This window comes from Natrix helvetica (assembly GCF_964273705.1).
Source record: "Natrix helvetica genome assembly, chromosome: 2".
Classification (NCBI taxonomy): Eukaryota; Metazoa; Chordata; class Lepidosauria; order Squamata; family Natricidae; genus Natrix; species Natrix helvetica.
The window spans coordinates 82,988,289-83,011,215 of NC_138552.1; the positions used below are offsets into that span (position 1 = coordinate 82,988,289).

At 38.1% G+C, this 22,927-nt stretch overlaps 1 protein-coding gene across 1 annotated transcript in view; it reads left to right on the plus strand.

Annotated features, from left to right (window-relative positions):
• The window catches only part of CNTLN (centlein), a 216,945-nt gene that overhangs the window by 65,427 nt on the left and 128,591 nt on the right, over nt 1-22,927 (plus strand). The window contains exons 4-8 of the mRNA XM_081940175.1: nt 1,237-1,368; nt 1,989-2,168; nt 7,664-7,797; nt 14,476-14,638; nt 18,100-18,294. Coding sequence (XP_081796301.1) covers nt 1,237-1,368; nt 1,989-2,168; nt 7,664-7,797; nt 14,476-14,638; nt 18,100-18,294 — 804 coding nt within the window. The remainder of the gene's footprint in view (nt 1-1,236; nt 1,369-1,988; nt 2,169-7,663; nt 7,798-14,475; nt 14,639-18,099; nt 18,295-22,927) is intronic.

Genomic DNA, 22,927 nt, shown 5'->3' on the forward strand with positions numbered 1-22,927 from the left:
AAACATGCCAATGGAGGAATGTACTGAATTACAATATTATCAATTATCTTGATAAGAAATATAACACCTTAAATTTACTTTCTTCCTAGCATTTTCCTGCAAGAGCAGAGTCCTTCTTTTGAGGGAGGGTGGGGAAATCAACGAAGTATTGATTCATTGGTTGCAATAGGAATTGACTAATAAGCTTGTCACCCAAACCAAGTACCAGACTCAGAGTGACTGGCCCAGAGTCGCCCAGATGGCTTTCATGTCTAAGACAGAACTAAAACCTTAGTTTCCTGATTTCTAGCCAGTTACCTTAATCACTAGATGAAACTGACAGGATATAGAATTTAAATATTTCTGTAGTATTTAGTTTAACCTCTCAGATTCTCCATTTGTTAATGATCACCATGTTTCATCCTTTTTTTAAATGAGATTTTGGATTCACAAGTGGACTCATACAAGGTGTCCATTGGCTTCCACTGATTTGGAAAGACTGCTAAAGGGTCTGAATATCACTTAGAAATATCACTTGAATATCACTTGGGTCTGACTAGTTATCTTATAATATCTGGCTCTGAAGCATCTCATAATAATAGTTAATTAATAGTAAAGTAAAACCACAGGGTTTCTTATTTGTGCAAATTTGACATCTCTAATATTACCAGCACTTTCAATTATCTTATACTTTTAATATGCCCAGTGAGAATACACTAAACAAATAATATTAAAATTGATATTTATTCAGCACCAAATCAGATTTACATGCTGAATCTAAAACTGCAGGCAGGTACATGTGTAAGATGAAACAGTTGTTTTTCATGATTAAAGTTTATCTGAAGGATTGCCTGTCATTTTGTATGTTACAACATAGTTCACATGCTCTGGGTCCCTTCTTTCGATGGGAACCCCAGAAGAAAAACTTCTCAATCAAATAATCCCTACCATGCTCTCCTCCAAATGAACTAAAGACCTGGCTCTTTCCCAGGTCTTGTAGTAGGGTGAGTGGAGTCCACTTGGGTTGGTCCATGGGTAGCCTGGTTGTAGGCTTTTCCCTCCAGGTGATCCATTGTTCTTTCTTTGGCTCGTTGTTTTTCATATTTTTGTTATTGTTTGCTGCCCAGAGTTGTCTGTAGCTGGGTGATCTAACCACTGAAAATGATGGATTTATTAAATAAATAGCCTGAACTTTTATTTTGGAGCATTATGTTCTTTACCCGTTTTATTTAAGTATTGTTAAATTGTCTTTCTTAGAGAACAAATGGGCAACAAGAGGAGATAAACAACCTGGTGCAGAGGAAAATTGTTGTGGATGAAGAAAATGTTGCCTTAAAAAATGAGCTTTGCATTTTACAGAACTCTCAAGATGTAATGCAAGAACTTAAGGTATATTGACTTGCACATAGTAGGAAGATAGCCATAACTTTGAAGCTGCTGTTTAAGTTGCTGGCCTGTCTCTGTGGCATGGAAAGTGACAAGCTCAGAGGAAATATAGCCTTAGGCCTTAGATTGTACCTTTCAGTTTCCTCACACATGCCAAACTAGGGAAAAGATCCCTTAAAGTGAAGAATCCACACTTTATAACTTTCCAATAAATAGTTAATGATGGAAATGGAGCAAAGATAGGAGGAGTGTGAAGATGTGGCTTCGTGTAATTAGATTCTGATGGGACTGGCATTATTAATTGATAAAGCTGAGGTCTGGGAGGATATGTCTGTGTGGGTCTCAAAAATAGCTGGGGACAGCATCAAAGGCAGTTTGATCAATTAATGGGCTCTTTGCAAATGTGTACTCATCAAAGCTGTCATCCAGCTAAAAAATATGACCCTTCCACCTGCATGAAAGAGGCCAATAAAAGTACACAGGTGACCTTGGCCATCAAATATAGAAGAAGCTGCTGTGAGGGTAAAATCTGCACAGTTTATATTTGCTGATTAGTTCTCAGGTTTTTTAAAAAATATTTTCCCTCTTTTTTGTTTATCGGCCCTCGTGGTACTGTTGTACAGAACACCAAGGAGTGTGCACAGAGAAAGGATAAGCAAAGCAGACTGGTTATAAAAAATCTGGAGAAGGAAAATGAGGGTTTAAGTACACGCTATGCTGACCTGCTAAATGACCTGGAAAAACTGAAGAAGCAGAACTCACAATGGAGAATAGAAAAGTCTGGCATTGACGCAAAAATAAAGGTATGAAAAAGAATAGGCTCCTGGATATGGTTTCAGAATCTGCTACTCACAGCCTTATGTTGCATGTTATTTTCTTTAAATAACAAGTTATATATTCATAAAAACCAGTGGGGAATGACATTCATTTACATTCCTTCACTTAAAACCCCAAGCTTTTTAAAAATTGATGTTTCAAAGCAAGAAACTGACTTCAAATAGCCATCCTAAAATGTAATCATTAAATAATAAAGGATATTTCATTCAAATATAAGGATGCATTTTTAAAAAAAAATAAAAAGAAAGTTGGAAATCTTCCTGTCACTCCAGGATTTCCCCACTCAATATGATTGGCAGCACAATCCTTTGCATAAGAATATAGAAAGACTATTTCTCAAGCAGACCCAAAGGTCCATCTTATCAAATGTACTTTTTCTGGTGGTAGCAAGCATGTGTTGTGTATTTTCTACTTGGAAGGATTTCACTGAAGCTTTTTCTTAGGTGCACAGTATTAATTGAATTGAATAATATTCTGCTTATGAACAAAGCATGCTATAATTATCCCTAAATTTTATTATAGACTTCATGGGTTCCAGGAGACTGACTTGGCTTGTAATTAATTGGTGTGTTATAATTTATTTTCCACATGCCGCCTCTTCCATTTCATTGGGAAGTAGAAAATATCTTGATGTATGGTGGTATGTATGTTTGTAACAGTCTGCAACCCCAGTGCTGCCTGAAGCCTCGGGCAATTTCTGTGGCAGCTGAGGCACCTTCAAAAATTGCTGAAATCTGGCAGCAGGTTTTGCCACCATTTTGAGACATGAAATAGATTTCATGTGCAGGCAGTCCCCAGGTTAAGATCATCCAACTTAAAGATGACTCTTAGATACAAACTATCTGTCTATTAAATGGTAGGTGGCCTTGTCCTTTCTTGAGCTTGATGAAGTGCTGAAACTGTGCAAAGCTTTCAGCTACAGGTGAATCTACAAGTTTTAACTATTTATCCTGTTTTTAGTTGTTTCCAGCAGTTCCTGAAAGCACATTTTCAGTGCTTTGTGCGCTTGAGGTAGGACCATGCTATTTGCCATTTTTAGTAATAAGCAGTCTTTTAGTATGAGTTCTGACTTGAATATAAATTCAGGTTAAAAACAGAGTTAGAGAATAGAAGTTCTTCACCCAGGTACGGCCTGTGGTTTTAAACAAATCCGGAGCAAAAAGTAAAGAGAAAGAATCAGATTCCATGTATATATTATTTTGCGTCAATATACCGGTATCTGCTCTGTATTTTCCCCCACCCCCGCCACTCTCATATATATCTTGATTGCTAAGTTATTGTACAGTAATGCCTAAACGAATTTTTGCCTCAATTATTAACATGGTTCTCAATAACATCATTATAAAGATTCTACATTTCTCTCTATATGAATAATGACAGGGAATATCTCTCAAACACCATGGGGATTGACAATTGGTAACAATGCTATAATTCTGTATAAAAATCCCAGAGCTACAGTTCTTAGAGCTTTCATGAGTATTATGTGCATTTCAGATTTTTGTGTGTCAGTGTAAGTCAGGGGTGTCAAACTCAAGACATGGGAGCCAGATCCAGCCCGCGGGGTGCTTAGATCTGGCCCATGGAGTTGCTCTGGAAACAGCAAGGGATCGGCCCTGCGGTGTCTCTGCCAGCGAAAACAGAGCTTGGGAGGGCCACATGCGGCCCTCCCAGGCTCCTTTTCATCTGCGATGGCCTCCTGCAGCCCCCTGCCAGTGGGAGCTCTGTTTTGATGGCAGAGGGTTGCAGGAGGCTGTTGCGACCAAAAATGGAACCTTGATGAGTGACCTCGAGCTGGCTACGCTAATCCTGGCCATGCCTATCCCAGCCATGCCCATCCCGGCTACGCCCATCCTGGATATGAAGTGAAGATTCTTGTGAGGTGCCCAGAGTGACTTTTGAGAAGATGATGGACTGTATACACATTTAAAATAAAAAAGCAGTTCAGATATTTGATAAGAAAAATCAGTCCCCTTCCTGCAGGTAATTCCTAGGTAATTAAAAGGAAAGAAAGAGTCACAGAGAAAGAAATGGCAAAATACAACCATTGACTCAGTCTTATTTTCATTTTGTTTGAATACAGGTAGTCCTTGACTTACAATAATTTGTTTAGTGACTGTTCAAAGTTACAACGGTACTGAAAAATGTGGCTTATGACTGTTTGTCACAGTTACGACCGTTGCAGCATCCCCACAATCATGTGATCGAATTCAGATGCTTGGCAACTGGTTCATATTTATGAAAGTTGCCAAGGTCATATGATAAGCTTTTGTGACCTTCTCACAGGCAAAGTCAATGGGGAAGTCGGATTCACTTAACCGTGTTACTAATTTATCAGTTGCAGTGATTCAACCTCACTCTGCCAAGAAAGGTCGTAAAATGGGGCAAAACCCACTTAGTGAGAAATTTTAGGCTCAGTTGTGATCGTAAGTCGAGGACTACCTGTCCTTTCTTGCTTTGCCAGCTCAGTATTGGTTTATGGTTCCCCAGTATGTAAACTCTATGGGAAATGCAATCTTAGTTTTGAATAAGGGAATCAGCATAGGCATGTGAAAAACATTTCCTGTTTCTGAAAATGGCCTAGCATACTTGCAATGTTAGCCACACAATCGCATAAACAATTTTCTCGAAAGCATACATTTCTGAATAAATATTTTGTAGTGCAGTATGTATACATTGTTTCTTTTTCAAATGCTGATTGATTTGCTGTTTACGAAAAACCTGAATGGGCAAGTTTCTCTCGTGAAAACCTGGGTATTTGTACAAGTATATATTTAAGGGGTTTTTTGTTGGGGGGCGGTGGTGGTTTCACAGATCTGTGACAGCAATTTGGAAACTTTTTCATTTACGTAAAAAGACAGTACAAATTGAAAAGATTGTGTTTCTGTATTTTATTTCTATAAAAATGGCTTTTTCCAGAGTTTTGTTATCAATTACATTCTTGTTTTGTAACTGTTAGATTATGTTAGCTTTTGTTTACTTTCAGTTTGACTAAATGTTCACATCTGTTTGCAGTTCATATGCTTGATAGACCAGGAATCTATGATTGCAAGTCTGTGGGAGCACTTTCCTTGGTCTATAAGACAATTTTGATTTTTCCCACTGGAAAATCCATGTAACCAAGAAAAGAAAGAAGGGCAAATGACTCATTTTTCCCATTTCCATCTTATCCATCCAACTATTTATTCCTACAAAAGTTTTGTCATGGAAGAATGCAAATTTCAAGCTTAAAAATAAAGGTAACAAGATATTTCAACCGGTGATCATACTTACAATAAAATGTTGACATCACTAAGGTTGGGGCAAAGTTATGTTTTATTCATTTTTCAGTTTTTTTTTTTTTTACAAAATAAGTGGCTCATGACTGAGGCCTATTGGTGTAGAAGTGAGTTAGATATTACAGAAGTGTTTTTTTTTTAATCTATTAGAATTAACCCCCAATTTATCCAGTATTTTCAAACCTTAAGACTTTTTGGCATATTTTTCTTTTGATTGCCTACATGGTACTTGTTGCATATTTGCTTTCCTTCCTGATTCCTGATTCACCTACTCCAGTACAAACAAAAAGCTCTAGATTAACAGACTTCCTGATTATGTATTTCAATTCTGAATTCTTGCTTATTCCTCTTCTTAGATTTTAAGTGTTTATAGCCACCCATGAGGGATAGAACAGATCTTGGGGTAATGCCAAGATCCAGAATTCAATAGGTTTAAATTGTATGACACACAGGTGTCTCCTCATCTATTAGTGATCTGGAGAGTATTGTTGCTATTGAAGCTGGATAGGAACTGAAGATTGTGTGTACCATACACAAAGGCTATGAGTGAATGCTAGACTTTACTGAAGTAAAAAGGCCAAAGGAAGGAACAACCTTTATTTCTTGATGAATTTGGAAGGCCTTAGCAATAAAGTTATTGATATCTTATTTAAGTATATTGGGGGAAGTCTAGGTTGACAGGCTTTTGCCATAAATTCAGCCATAACTTACCTATTCCTGAGAAATAAAGCTTTCCTGTTCCAACTTGGTGCTCCTGGATTAATGGAGTGTTAATCATGGAGGGTTCTAATTCTGTAGAGAATTATGTATCCCCAAAAACTACTGTATTCTTTCTCTTTGCTTACTTGTTCACCTTAACCACAGCCTTTTGGTAGTACAGTACATGTTTTCCTGCAGATGTTCTGGAATTCAGCCCTTCCTGCTTAGTATCTTGTCTTTGCACTGGTTGCGTTAGTGAGGGGAACTATTGGAAGATCCTTTGTATCTTTCCCTGCTACAGTATGTAAATGTTGCAAGAGAAAAGGATTTGCAAAGATCAACCTGAAGTTTCTGTCATTTGTTGTTACAATTGTTGTTTGGACAGTCAACTCAACAATATCTGAATCCTGATGCTATCAAGCAGGAGGTCTTGGCTGTTTCTTGTTATTTGCATTAAGGTCTGATATCACAGATGAGTTTTAGAATTGGCAGCTGGTTGTTTTGTTTTTGTTTTGTTTTGTTTTGTTTTTGTTTTGTTTTGCAGGAAGGAGTTTTGTGTTATTTTGCCATAGTCTACTCTGCATATAGATCCCACTTTCAACCCCAAGATGAAAGGAACTAAGAATTATATCTGTCTTTGTTCTCCTTCTTTCCCCCATCCCAAATCAGCAGGTGGTTCCATCCTGTTAATCAGGATATCAGAGTTCTATCCTATGGGATTGTTCTATTATGTCCCCCTTTAGGATGTCTTCCCTGCTGTTGAAAAAGGGAGAATGAAGCCCAGTTCTGTGATGGAGAAAATATTTTTCTATTTTTTTTCTATTTGTTTTGTTTGTCACCTGGATTTGGGAGTTGGAGGTATAACCCACCTTAGAGCATTTGATTCATTTTAGAAAAATAAGCAGTATTTCACTTAACTATTTGCAATTCCTCCTCCAAATGTTTGCAGTTCTTATTTGTGCAACTGAGCAGCAAAAACCTTTTAGATTCTACAAAGCATGTATGTTTTTTTGGTCTTCATAATGCAGAATATTATTCAATTTACTATCGATTTATATTAACTAATTTGAATTGGTTTTGAATTAGTTATGTTACGCTTGATGCATTTTAAGATCCTATTAGCTGTATTGAAGTTATTTTATTTTAAATTTTGCAATCAATAAACATATTTTTTTAAGTTTTCCTATCTGCAGTACAAAGTTGCAAAAACCACTGCACTAGTTCACTTATACAAGGATTTATAAAGTAATTAAGGTGCTTATATATTCTATAACTATTTTTGCATTATTTTACTTTACTGTTTTATAATGTATTTAATAAAAGCTTAGTTTTAATTAAAACTTTTTTTTCCTTTAAAAAGAAAAACTTCCTTTTTAAACTTTAGATTAATCAACAATCCCTCTTGTTTTTGCTTACGCTTTAAATGCAGTATTGTTGTCCTGTACTGTAACTCTGCAGCTATTGGTTCTATTGCAATTGTCTTCCAGAATTTGGAATCGTCTTTAAGAGAAGCAAGGGGACAAGTGGAAGTTCTGCACAATAGATGTGATGACCTGGCATCTCAGCTGAGGATTAAGCAGACTGAATTAACACAAAAGGATTTGGATGTGGCCACAGCTAAGTATGTTTGATATGATAAATAAAATTGGATAATGTTACATTGTTTGAATTTGCACTACTTTATCCAAATAATTTACAAGTAGTCCTTGACTTAACGAACATTCATTCAGCAACCATTTCAATGAAGTTTCAATGGTGCTAAACAAAGGGATTTGTGACAGGTGTCTGAAGTCATGGCCGTTGTAGAAATCCCTCGGTCATGTGATCAAAATTCAAGTGCTTTGAAGATTGCCTGCATTTACAACTGCAGGACACTGCAACTCCCCCATCCGCTTATCTCCCACACATCTACACTTGTTTGGCCCCTGCCACTTTGAACTCTGTTGCCCCAGCTTACTTTTGCCATCTTCTTACTCCTGCTGCTGAACAGGCATGCTCAGTCTAACAGCTATGCTATAGAGGGCTAGTTTCCCATGGTAAAAAAGAAAAAAAAGCACAACAGCTTAAAGGAGCAGCACCTCTGAGTCATAAGGGAGTAGCTTCGTTTAGAGAAAAAGAAAAAATGCACAAAATTTAAGCTTGCAGGTAGCACTTACGACTCTTTAATAATGGTTCGATCTACCACGGCCTCAGAGCAAAAAGGATTTATAACCTCAAAATTAACAACCATGGTCATGTGATTGCAATTCAGGCACTTAGCAACCAGCTTGCATTTATGACAGTTGCAGTATCTAGCCGTCACATGATCCCAATTTGCCAGCCAGCTTCTGACAAGCAAAGTCATTTGGGGAAGCCGGATTTGCTTAATGACTCTGATTTGTTTAATGGCCATGGTGATTTGCTAAGGATCAAAGTAAAAATGGTTATAAAATTTGGTCTAGTCATATGACATGCTTAACAACCACATTCCTTATTGACCAAAATTGTGCTCTCAATTGTAGCCAAAAGGTGCAAAGATAAAAGAAGGTGTCATGCTTGGGCTGGTTCTGTTTAGGACCAGGGATCCCGAGAACCAGAGACCTACTTAGATGGCTCCATTGCTGAGTGGCTATTTTTATTTCCTCTTCACCTAGGGTTGATTTCCCTGTTTTATAATGTTTGCTGTCAATGACTTTTTAATATTTTTATATCTTTTTCATGTGGTTTTTCCCATTTGTTATGCTCCACCCCAGAGGTGGGTTTCTCACAGTTCTATCTTTGTTTTTACCTTTGAGGAGCCCCATTAAAACACTTACATTTTGAACAGCAAAATACTGTGGACATAATATACTTAGATTTTAGTAAGGCATTCGACAAAGTAAGCCACAACCTACTTCTTTGTAAACTAGAAAAAAGTGGAATAGATAGCATCACCACCAGATGGATTTGTAATTGTCTGACAAACCATACTCAATGAGTAGTGTTTAATGGGTCTACGTCTACATGGAGGGCATTAAGCAGTGGAGTACCACAAGGTTCCGTATTGGGCCCAGTACTCTTCAATAACTTCATAAATGACTTAGATGAGGGAACAGAAGGGGAACTCATGAAATTTGCAGATGACACTAAGGTGGCAGGAAGAGCCAGCATCCTCGATGATAGCCTCAAGTTCCAGATGGATCTCAATAGACTTGAACATTGGGCCCTATCTAATAAAATGAAATTCAATGTAGAGAAAAATAAAGTCTTACACTTAGGCAAGAAAAACCAAATGTACATGTAAGGATTAGATGAAACCTGGCTTAACAGCAGTAACTGTGAGAGGGATCTTGGAGTCCTAGTGGACAATCAATTAAATATGAGCTAGCAGTGTGCGGCAACAGCCAAAAAAGCCAGTGCAATCCTAAATTGCATTAACAGAGGGATTGAATCAAGATCACGTGATGTACTAGTAGTGCTCTATAATGCCTTAGTAAGACCTAGAATACTGCATCCAGTTTTGGTCACCACACTGTAAAAACATGTTGAAACTCTAGAAAGAGTGCAAAGAAGAGCAACAGAGATGATTAGGGCCTGGAAGCTAAAACATGAAGAGCAGTTGCAGCAACTAGGTATGTCTAGTTTAATGAAAAGAACAATTAGGATGACATGATAGCAATCTTCCAAAAAGATTTCCATTTTAAATCCCACCAGTTTCCTTCTGGTCATGTGACCAGAAACAAATGTATTAATTTAATTTTTAGATGATCCATTATTGAAATCACTCAGTAGTATACAAAATATAAACTCTCTAAGGGAGGTGGGAAGTCTAGAAACAAATTTAAAATATAAATTTAAAAAAATGAAATATCAGAACTCTTAAACAACTATAAAATTACAGAAGCTGCCTTGCATAGCATTAAAGTATTATTTTGGAAAAAGTTTAAATCTAACAACTAAACATTATAGACCAACTGAGAGATATGTTTGTAAAAGATTTCTAAAGGCTATTGTAGATGTTAGTCTCAGATCTTATTGGGTACTGAGTTTCACTTATTTCCACCCTTTTTTCTTTCCTCCTTTTGAAGCAGCTGCATGCCAGCTACAAAAGCAGATGCTTTTGGACTTGGATCAGGGGTGGGTTTCTGCTGGTTCTAACCTCTTCGGTAGAGGGGGTTCCAGAAATCTACCGAACTGGTTAGAAGAGGTTCGTCACGGAACGCCTGCTCCGCCCCCTCACTTCCCCCGCCCATTCCGTCGCCGCTCGCGGGCGGTAGCTTGTACGGTGCGGTCAGCCTCCTAGCACTTCCCTGAACTTGCCTAGGAGGCGTGGCCACCAGCAAAGCACGGGGGCATTCCAGGGGTTCCCCCCCCCCAGTTTCCTGCACAGACCTCTTTGCAGTGCTGGGAGGAATCCCTCCCCCCCAGAACCAGGTTGCCCAAAGAGGTCAGTGCAGGGCTCCGGTGGCTGCAAAGCGCGGCACGAGGGGCAGAAGTCCCCAAACCCAGCAGGGCAACGCAGCTCCAGCAGTAGCAGTAGTTTCCCTCTTCCTTTGCCCAGCTCTCTGTCTCCTCCTTTGCTTAGGCTCCCTGCTGGGTTCGGGGACTTCTGCCCCTCATGACGTGCTTTGCAGCTGCCAGAGCCCCGCACGGACCTCTTCAGGTGCTGGCTGGGCACCTTGGTTCTGGGGATTTCCCCCTCCCCAAAAGATAGCCCGCCCATCTCTCCAGATCTTGCGGCTTTTTCAGGGTTTTCTTTTTTAAAAACGCCTCTCCGAATGATCTTGAAAACCTGCGAGGTTGCTTTGGGAGGGGGCAGACGGGCAGCATTTCCTCCTGCCCCCTCCCTGGGCACCTGCAGCATTGGAGCCTGCAGCTTTAAAGCAAGCCTTTGCACAGTAAAGAAAATCTTTTCACGAGCGTGAGAAGTTCTTAATTGCCTTTACTGTGCAAGTTGTTGCAGGCTCTGAGGCTGCAGGTGCCTAGGGACGGGGGGGGGATGCTGCCCGTCTGTCCCCTCCCAAAGCAACCTCGCAGGTTTTCAAGATCATCTGCAGAGGCGTTTTTTAAAAAGAAAATGGTCTTCTTTTGGGGGGGGAAACGGGCTGCACATGGAGGAGCCAGCAGCCAGGGCGCCCTGAAGCAGCGCCAGCCAGCATGTCCCTTAAGAAGAGCCCCAAGGGCAAGGGCAGCAGCGCTGCACCCACCTCCTCCCTGCCCACTGCTCAGCAACGCGCCCCCGCCTCCTTCTCCTCAGCAGGTGGGCCGGGCAGGGGCGCGGGCACGGCCCAGGAGGGAGCAGCAACAGGGGGGGCGCTGGCCAGCCGGCCCTCCCTCAGCGGCAAGTTCCACGATGTCACCTTCAAGGTAAGCGGCAGCCGCGGGCGCCACTTGGCTAGGACAGCGGGGCTAGCCTGGCGCCCACCCAGCCACCATTTGGCAGGTGGGCGGGCGGAGGGTTACCCTGGCCCAACCGGCGGCTGCCGTACACTCTCCTTCTGTTCCTTCTTCTGCTGGGGCGCTGCCTTGCTTTGACAACCACTTCGTTTCCAATTGGGGGGGTGGGGGAGAAATCCTCTGCATGGATCCCCCCAATTGGAAGGAGGAGGCTCCGCTGGTCCAGAGCCCATCCGTGGGGGGAGAGATCCCCCTCACGTTCCTCGTCTTCCTGGATGGGCTCCGGACCAGCGAAGCCTCCTCCTTCTTTTTAACCAGGCGATCTTTCCTAAGACATAAAAAAGAACCTTAATTGCAGGCTCAACAAAAGAAGCTGGAAAGAGATACTGAAGCCAGGAAGCTGAAACCTGGGACTGGAGAACAACCTTTTCTGTCCCCTTACCAGCCCATCCGGGAAGTCAAGGAATGCAAGGGGAATCCCTCCCCTCACAGATGGCCTCTGGACCAGCGGAGCCTCGGCCTTCTTTTTAGCCAGGCGATCTTTAACCAGGCGATCTTCGGCTGCTGCACGAGCCCACGGGCACGCCTTCTTCTCTCTGATAGCCGCCTGGTTAAAAAGAAGGACGAGGCTCCGCTGGTCCGTAGCCCATCCGCGGGGGGAGGGATCCCCTTTACGTTCCTCATCTTCCCAGATGGGCTGGTAAGGGGACAGAAAATGTTGTTCTCCAGTCCCAGGTTTCAGCTTCCTGGCTTCAGTATCTCTTTCCAGCTTCTTTTGTTGAGCCTGCAATTAAGGTTCTTTTTTATGTCTTAGGAAAGATTGCCTGGTTAAAGAAAAGGATAGCCACCTGGTTAAAAAGAAGGACGAGGCTGCGCTGATTCGGAGCCCATCCGCGGGTTGGGAGGGAGAGACGGACAGACAGGCAGAGACACAGAGAGAGAGAGACACACACACAGAGTGAGTGATTAAGTGAGTGAGAGAGAGACAGACAGACACACACACACACACACACACATACACACAGAGAGGAAGGGAGAGAGATAGAGAGAGAGAGGAAGGGAGAGAGACAGAGACAGACAGGGAGACACAGAAAGAGAGTGAGTAAGAGACAGACAGACACAAACATACAGAGTGACAGATGGAGGAGGGAGAAAAGAGAGAGACAGAGAGATACAGAGACAGACAGACACAGAGAGAGAATGACAGAGAGAGACAGAGAGGGAGGGAGAGAGAGAGAAACAAAGAGCCACAGATAGAGAGACAGACAGACAGACAGACAGAGACAGAAAGAGAGACAGAAAGAGAACGAAAGGAAGAAAGAAAAAAGAAAAGAAAGAAAAAGAAAGTGGGAGAGAGAGATGAAAGAAAGAAAGAGAACTTATGACCACAATTGAGGCCAAAATTTTGGTTGCTAAGCAAGAGTGTCGTTAAGTGAGTTTCACCACATTCTCCAAGTTGGCCACGCCCACCTGGTCACATGACCATGGAGCCATATACCTCAATGGATTGCATTAGAGAGAAGAAAGGAGTGTTACAGGCAAGAACTGAGCAAAGCAAAAAATCTAAGACCAAAGTTAGTTTGGTGAGTCTGTGGGAGCAGAGCCAGTTTGCTTCAGATGACTAGAGGCATGGAAGAAACAAGACATTTTTCCCAGAACTGCTAAAAGCTGCAAACATTCAGAAGAAAAGCAGAATCTAGCAGCTACGTGAACTTTTATATCATACTGACATCAAGCCAACATTAGTAAACATTTCTCCTCACAGTCAGAATCCAAGAGATACCAGAGCTCTTGTAGTAGTTCAGACCAGAGGCAATTGATACCTGACAGTAAGGCCAAGAAAACGCCAACCAGCAACTGTCAGCCAAATCTGGAGATTCTAATTCTAGTAAGGCTAGAATCAGGCTGAGAAGGGGGAAAAAAGCCTTAGTTTCTTCTCATTTCACAGCTAGGAAAACAGCTGAAGACAGGGCTAGCTAAGCCATGATAACTAATATAAATGTGGGTAATTTAAGCTAGCATGTAGAAGGAAGAGAGAGGGAGAAGGCAACATAGGAACTCCTATGGCATAATAAGCCTATTGTACTATATAAGAATACCTATATGATAACTACTACTGAAAGAAATCTATAAGATATAGAGGAAACAATATATCCATGGAATAACTTAGATACAAAATACAATTTCAAATGTATATAGAATGATAAAATATTGAAAAGATCATAGACATTCTTAATTTTGTTTGAAAGAACTAATTTTTGTATAATAAACCTTCCATTTTGGTGGCCTAAACCATTTTCCCAAAGAACCATCATAGAGTTCTACAAATTATTTTTGAATCTAATATATTCAAGTTACTTCCACTAATTAGCAATAATATACCACTAATAAAATATCTCGGAATATAAGTGTCTTTTCTTTTCCTAGCACAAGTGCTTATATTGCATATGTCATTTTTCCTATAAATTGAAATCTTGTTTTTTGCTCTGAGAGTTAAACATTTTTTCCAGTTGTTGGGCAAACGTCCGGACAACTCACCAGGATCTGTTTGAAAAACAAAAAAGAATAGGAGAGATCATCATTGTTCCAAACAAATCCATTTCACATTTTAATACCATTTTATTTATTTATTAAATTTATATGCCATCCATCTCACCATTGAGCAACTTTAACATTTAAATAAGAAATCTTAAGATATATAACCTGCACTTATTTAAAATGATATATGTACATTTATTTTAACGCAACTTACAGGGCCCATGAAAAAGTAGTATTTTAGTATGTTTATAAACTAATCGATGCAATTACAATTAAGATAGTATTTTTAGACGATTGAGAGAATAATAGATTGCCATAAAAATAAAACAATTAACAAGACTATTATCTGAGATCACCATGCTCTTTCTTTTGTTCAACTTCGTTGTTTCTTGCTTGCTTTGCACAGGAAAGAATTGCAGGAGCTGCAGAATCTCTACAAACAAAACACGGAACATGCAGCACAGCAGGCAGAGCTGATCCAGCAGCTTCAGGCTCTCAATACAGATACACAAAAAGTACTGAGAACTCAGGAGGATGCTCATACAGCTGAAATGCTATCATACCAAAAAGTATGCCTATTCCCTCTTTATTAAAATACGTATTTTCTTCTACCTCTATTTGATCTGAGAATCTAAATTTTTTACCATAGGTGCAAATGCACTTTCAACCATGAGTAATGGTGTAAAACCATAATAGAGTTTGAAATTTCTGTTGCTAAGCAAGGTAGCTGTTCAGTGAGCTTTGTGCCATTTTACTAACTTTTTTTGCCACAGTTGTTAATCAAATCAATGCAGTTGTTAAGTGATTTATGTGGTTGGCTTTCCCCATTGACTTTGTTTGTCAGAAGGCAGCTAGGAAGGTTACAAATGGTGATCACATGACCCCAGGACAGTGCAAGTGTCATACATGCATGCCAATTGCCTAATCTCCCTCCCCGAGTTGATCACACAATGATAGAGATGCTGCAACGATTATTAATGTTAAAAACGGTGATACATCACTTTTTTCAATGCTGTTGTAACTTCAAACAAATGGTTATAAGTCGATGACTACCTGTATACCTCTTTGGCTGGTTTGTCCATTACTTTTATGTCCATGGAATCATTGTAACAATACTATTCCAGGTGTTCTTGTTCTTTGCAGCTGAAGAAGTAGCCTATTTAAAGCAATACTACTTTTTTAGATATGAAATATAGTGAAGTGTCATTGTACTGTACAAGTTTACTTTGCCTTACCCTGTGACATATAGTACCTGATATTTCTTCAATTAATTAATGCTTGGGAGAGTGGCGTGTGGGTATTATGACCATTCTAGTTTTATCTTGAACAGTGTTCTTTAAAATAATGAGACTTCAACCCTTTTTCCTACTCTGTTACAAAACTAAAGTGACTATTTTAATTTACTACACTATTCTACTCTATTACATATCACTGTTTGAGAGTGGTCTGTTTAATGTACTTGTGCTGCAATTAGAAGAAATCTAGGAAGTGTAATTTCAAACTTGAAAGAATGGAAATTATGTGTTGCCTAAATGGGAAACTACTTTCAATAAGTTAGCTCCCATGTAGATTTGTTTGTAGTCCACTGAAATAACTTTCTTTTATGAAATTTTCAGTCATCCTGATGAATAAATATCTAGAAGCCAAGACCTGAGTGAAAGGAAGTCTTTTATTTTAAAACAAAACTTCTAAACTGTAAATTTCTGAGTACTGTGATAAGATAGTCTAGAGACTGTGAAACTCTCCTTGTCTTATTATCCTTGGTATTGATTTAAGACTTACCACCTTGAGTCTTAGGTGAGGACAAATCTATTGAGTCTCATTAAAAAAAAAACACTGCAGGAGCACTTTGTCTGCTTGGGACTAGTAAAATAGTTGGTTTATATTTTTAGAAAATATTTCTTTTTCTGGTAGAAGTACTGTAAATATGATATAAAATAGATGTCAAGGAGTTTCTTTGAATGTACAATATTTGCTTTGAATAAGGGGGAAGTTGTGTTGTATGAACTCCAACTAGATATTAGTGTTGAAATGATAGTCTGTGTAAACTATTCTGGAGATTATTGATGTGATTTCCAAACATTGCTGAAATTTCCAACAATGCATCTATTGTAGCTATATATAGATGAGATTTAGAAACATCACAAAATATTATTATTATTATACTGATATCATGATTGATGTATTCTTGGACTTCTCATACATGATACTTCCCTCCAAATTCCCAGATATTTCCCTCCAAATTCCCAGAATTCCCAATTAGCAGCTGATCCAGGTGAATACATATTATTCATATTTAGCATTTATATTATATTACATATTTAAATGAAAAATGTCTTAAAACAATTACAAAGGTATTATACAGACTTTTTGGACCACTTTTTCCATATATATATATATATATATAACCTTTCCCTTTAGTGTAAATTACATTCAGAATGCAGGGAAGGACTAAGAAATAGTAAGCTAAGGAAATAAAAGGCAGAAAGAGGAAAAAAGCAGGAAGAGGAGGAGGAAAAAATAGTAACAGAGAAGTAATTACTTTACATTGAGTACCTTATACATAGTTATAAGTTTCTATATATTTTTCTGTTTCCAAACCAAACTTAACTTTCAGCACATACATATACTGTCTTTTATCGTTTAAACTTATCCCCATTCTTTCCCCCTCAAATCCCATCAACATCATCTAACTATGACTTTTTCAGTCTCATCTTTTCTCTCAGCATACTTGAGAGCCAGTCTGGTGTAGCGGTTAAGGTATTGGTCTAGAAACTAGGGTTGAAAGCTAGCTGGGTGATTTGGGGCAGTTACATGCTCTTAGCTGAACTCGCCTCAGCTGAGAGAGAGTTGTGTAGAAAATAGAAGGAAGGCGTATTGGTGTGTTTACTATATTGAGTTGTACAAAGGGCACAATAAAAAAAATATTTACAACCCCTCCCCCATATTCATGCTTTTTAAATATACATTTGTTTTGTAATTCTGTCGTAATTCATTTTCCTTACATGACTAAGCCACCTCCGTGTATTTGTTTTCCACTTTTTGTTCAATGTTGCATTCAGTGTTATTCATTGTTCATTCCTTCATTCTTGATCCTCTCCTTCATTTGTTTACCACAGGAACTTCTGTAGTCATTGATTCCCATTGTTTGTAATCTGTATGTTTTTTTCTGAAATATTCCACTCTCGTTTCCAAATAACTGGGCAATAAATATAGATTTATACTGCCATATTTGTCTTTTTTCAACAGTTTCATTTTTCATAACAGACCACCTACTACTTACTAACTTTCTATCATTTCTTAATTTATATGTTTACATGTCTTAAAATTTATCTATTCACTTTCCTTTCTTTAGTAAACATTTTACCAAGATACACACATTCATTTGCTTATTCTGCTTATTTGCCAACACTTTTGCTTCATTGTTCCACCTGCCATTATTTTTCATGCTTCCATAGCTGTACACAGTTCTTTTCACTTTGTTTCAGGAAAGTTCTCCATCAATTTTCCTTAAGTCCATTTTCCATTCATTCTGTTTAGAAAGTATTTTGTTTTCTAATTCTATACTTTTATCCCATTGAACTATGTCTTGTTGAATTATATCTTAGAATGGAACTGTGTAGAATTGAGAACAAAATTACATATTTATTTAAGCTATGGTCGTCTTCTGTCTATTCTCTCCCATATACCTCAATGTTATTTCAAAAGAGACTATTTGTTAAATAGTGTGCTAATGCATTTAATTTAGTATATATCTGCCATGTGACTTAAAGTGCTGAGTAACAGATCTGCTGTCAAGGTCAATATATCATCATACATGCATGCTGATATGGTTGATTCTGTTTGATGTGTTTAGTTTAGAAAATGAATATAAGAGAGATAGTTGTCTTCAAATACTATATTTTTTGTTAGGGGAATTTGAAGTTTGTTAACTATTTTGTTTAGAGGATGAAGATTGTCGTATTGTAACAGCATATCTCTTATTTATGATAACATATTTTCATGAAATGTATCTATTTGTTTTAATTAGCTTTATAACGAATTGACAATATGTTTTGAAAAACTCAAAGCAAGTGAAGTTCAGCTCCGGCAAAATCAAGTTCCTCTCCAAGATAAATTATTTGAAAAAGAACAACATATCAGTCAACTAGAAAAGCAACTTCACGAGGCCTTCTATTCTGCATCTTCATTACCCTACCAGACTTATCCAGAACCAAGAAAGGGGGTAAGAGAAAATTAACATTTTTAAAGAAAGCTTTAAAATGAGCTTGTGGATTTAAAATAATAGCTTATAGAAATTCCTATGTATTGCTATAATAATGATGCAAAACCTGGCATTCCTGTAATATTAATTAATTGTTACATTTAATTAATTAATTGAAAATGAAACTGATTATTTCCTTCTGTAATTTATTTACCTTTTTTGTCAGAACCTTTTACTTTCAAATGGAAGAGAACTACAATTCAAAGAAAAAATATAAAAAAATGATTAAGCATATTTTGATCTATTAAAAATGTTTCAGAATAATTGACAAGAAAGGTTCTAAAATATAATTAAATATTAGCTGTTGTAGCTAATGGAGCACAGAGCTTTATTTTTTAGGAAAAAATGTATCTAAGTCACTGTACATCAGCTTTCATATTTGCATAAAAGCCCCATCAATTTTCTAGACAAACAAGGACAATATATATATATATATATATTGAAACTCCTACAATTCGTCCAGGGTGTTACGGCAGAAATAGCAGTAATAAGGCAAACAATATTCCACTGACTTAAAATAATCACACTTTACTATGGGAATCCATACTTCCCCTTCAAAATATTTATTTAATCATATGAGAAATATTAAATTATTGTTTAAAATCTATTCAGTTTAGAGACTTAAGATTTCTTGGTGGTTATTGTTCTCTAATAATTCATCAAATGTGCTTAACATTCGAAGTATTTGAAAGTAGCAGACGGAACTAGCATTTCATTTTTTTTTTACTTTAGATAATCTAAAAGGTAGCAAAAAGCCATTTCAGCTAAGCTATACAAGAACAGTTTTTGGTTTTACTAGCCTCAAGCTTTATTAATTATATCCTTTTGCAAACAAGTTTTACTCTCCTTCTGCTCTACTATAAAAGTACCAAAAATAAGCATTTTTCCTTTACCCGTGGATAAGCACACTTTAGCAACTTATGGAAATAACGTAACTTACGCATATACCTTGTGTGTATGTATATGTCTTGTTGTATTCAGGTCTTTTCCTGTGTAAGATTGAGATTGTCTTGGCAATGTTTTGGCGAGGTCCCACTCGCCATCTTCAGGCTGGTGTTTTCGGCTTCGTGCTTGTGCGAGTAAGATGTGGTCGGAGCTGTCGTCTTTCTATAAATCTTGGTGGAGGTGTGTGGAGTGCTGGCTTTGTTGCTGTAAGTGGGTTGATTGGGTGTGTAGTTGCATCCTGATTGGTAGATGGAGTTTATGTTTGTAGATTGTCGGCCGACCAATCTACAAATGACCAGCCAACCAATCTTACATGGGAAAAGACCCGAATACAACAAGACCAGCATGGAGCTAGGGTGAGCCAATAGACAGAAAAGGGAAGCAGTATGCTCCCTCCCATATTTTGGCATACCAGGGGTTGTGACATAATACATACCTATTTCCCTGGCTTAGCTGATAAAGGAGGAGAGCCTGTGGCTTAGTGACTAATACAACTGCCTAATATGTAATACAGCCCAGGTTCAATTCCCAGTAAGGGTATGGCTAGCTGATGAGAGCTAAATAGCTTGAAATAGATCTATACTAGTCTCCCTTTATTTATTTATCAGCACAAATACACACACACACACACATATATATATATACACACATACATACATACATACATACATACATACATAGAGGGGTGAAGTGTGCGCATGTATATCATGCCCACGCACGACCCCCCTGTGCTCCTCCCCACTTTTGGCACATGAGCCGAAAAAAGGTTCGCCATCCCTGACCTAGGTGTACTTATCTCTGACGAACTATGCTCCAAAGTTCACTGTAACAGCGTTGCTAAAAAAGCATTAAGAGTTCTAAACTTAATTTTGCAAAGATATTTTTTCTGGAAACATTATATTGCTAATTACAGTTTATAAAACCTAAGCTAGACCAATTTTAGAGTATTGTTCAACTGTTTGGAATTCTCACTATATATCTGACATCAGTACAATTAAGCGGGTTCAGAAGTACTTCACAAGAAAAGTCTTGCACTTTTCTATACACAATAGAATTCCTTATGGTACTAGGCTCGAAATTTCAGTTTAGATAACTTAATTGCAATAATACATGTGTGAACAACCGCTTTAAACCAGTGGTGAAATTCAAAAAGTTTTACTACTGGTTCTGTGGGCGTGGCTTGGTGGTGGGGGTCCTGTGACTGAGTGGGCATGGCCAACTGGATGTTACTCATGGCCACTCATTTCTGCCCTCTCCAGCCCCCAGGAGCACTTTGAAAATCTCCTAAAGGCTCTGCACGGCCATTTTGTTGAAGAGGTTTCGGGAGGCAAAAAAATGCTGTATTCAGCGTATAAGACGCACCCAGATTTTCAGCCTCTTTTGAGGGAAAAGGGTGCGTCTTATGCTCTGAAAAATACGGTATATCTCCAAACCTGCAGCAGACATTTACTGGAATTCTTCAACAGTTGCACCTTCTCAGTATTTGTTACTGAACAATAGGATGGCTCCAAAGTGAATTAAGCGAGAATACTTTCTATTGGAACAATTGAACAATTTACTAACACTGACTGCCAACCTACCAATTCGAAAGCATATCACATAGATAAATAGAAACCACCAATGCTTGGTGCAGAAATACGAACCCAACAGGTGCCAGAACTGCCCAATGCAACACCCAAATGCAAGCCGACATTGGTGGAGGGGAAAGCCTTAGATGATGCTGCAAAATCCCGTTAGCCATTTTGAGTGCAGAGCTAGTTCACCCCCTGTGGTGCACTTCTGGTTACTGTGCGAGCATGAACCAAACAGGCTAGCAATCTTAGGCAGCCAAACAAGTACCCTGTATTAACACTGTAGTCTCCTGGCTAATGTACCATTGCCATACGCTAGAAAAAATAAATAACTGGGTTAGAATAATGTAATAAATCGGAAATATTTATTTATTTGTCATATTTAAGAACCACCCATCTCCCTCATATAAATGTGATATAGATGTGCAAAATGTTTTGATCCTTGTTGAGAAACTACAAGAATATGCTGATGTTGTTCGATTTCCACAAAATTTTCTGATTTCAAAATGGCCAAATTATATTCCTCGGGCTGTTTTCATATTGGGACATTTCTACTGAGATCGGCATACTTTTTCTTGAGCTTAAAAATGTTTTGAACTCGAAAAACAATTATATGTTACTAAAATAAAAGTAGGGAATAGCAGGTATTATGGAAGTTCTTACTCAAAGAAATATGCAGTTTAGAAGGCAGGATAGTGTGTTTTTATGTATGTTTTTCCATTTGGCTTTGCCTAAGGAAATATGCAGGATCCAGTTTGATGTAGAGGTTAAAGGCACTGGGCTAGAAACTAGGACACTTGTGAATCAGTGGATAATATTGGTCCAGTCATTCTTCCTCATCTGTATGAAACAGGCAATGGAAACCACTTCCAAAACTGTTGCCAACAAAATGGTCGGGACCTTTCTAGGCAATTGCCAGGAGTTAAAACTTATTTGATAAACAAAATATGCTACACTACTGTTAAAAGTAGACAGGTTTATAAAAAGAATGTTAACTGTAATTTTAACATAAAACATGCATACAAAACTGCATATGATGAGAAATAATTCAGAAAAATTAATTTTACGTAAACTTTGTATTGATTCAAAGGTTAGTTGAAATGGGTTTATATCTGAATACATAAAAATTAATATAACTAAATACTGACTGATTCAAACAACGTGTGGACAAATCCAAAAGTATTCCCAGTTTTCCACCAAGTAAATGTTAGCGTTGTACATTCATAATAAGCTTACTTTTGATTGTTTTATGTCAGTGATTTATAGATTATATAAGTAAAGAAAAATATCTTATGCCAGAGACCAGTTTGAACATTTCAGATTATTTTCAGTGAAATTAACAATGAGCGATTCTCTATATAAGGGTATCTATCAATGAGAAATGTTGCTTGGTAATGATTTCTTAGTGTAACATAAACTGCCTTTAGCATCACATTCCTTTTTTGATATAATCATGTCATAATCAGCAGCATTTATTTAAAATTCTCATGACTTTCAAGAAGATTTTTTTGGTATTTAGTTATTACTAGTAACCTAACCTCCAATATCTTGTAATATTTGTCAGGATGTATATTTTCAATATGTAATTTTGGCAATAAATCAGCAAATTATGACATTTTTTCCATTAAAGTATTAATATGCACAGTGCACAATAGATGTTTTGGGTGTACTAAAATTGTGTTTAATTGGTGTTTATAAATTGATATATTAAGGAAGGAAAGAAGGAAGGAATGAAGGAAAGAAGAAAGGAAAGCAATTAGTGCAATTCTGGTGACCCAAATTAATGTTCAGATGAGGCTCATGATTTGAATGTGTAAATCTCATTGCTATAAACATTCCTGTTTAGTATAATATGCTATCCAGGAAGAAGTTCAGTGTCCAAATCATATACAAAATATGGCATCGGAAGTTTCTGTTCAAAAACCTTTGACTGATCTTATTCACTTAGAAAACTAGATAATCAAGGAACTTTTCCCTCCATGCAAAGGCAAAAAGAAAGAAAAGAAGAAAAGTACAAACTTTATAATAGGAACAGCAACTCAACTTTAACTACTCAATCCTGGCAGTATTCATGCTAC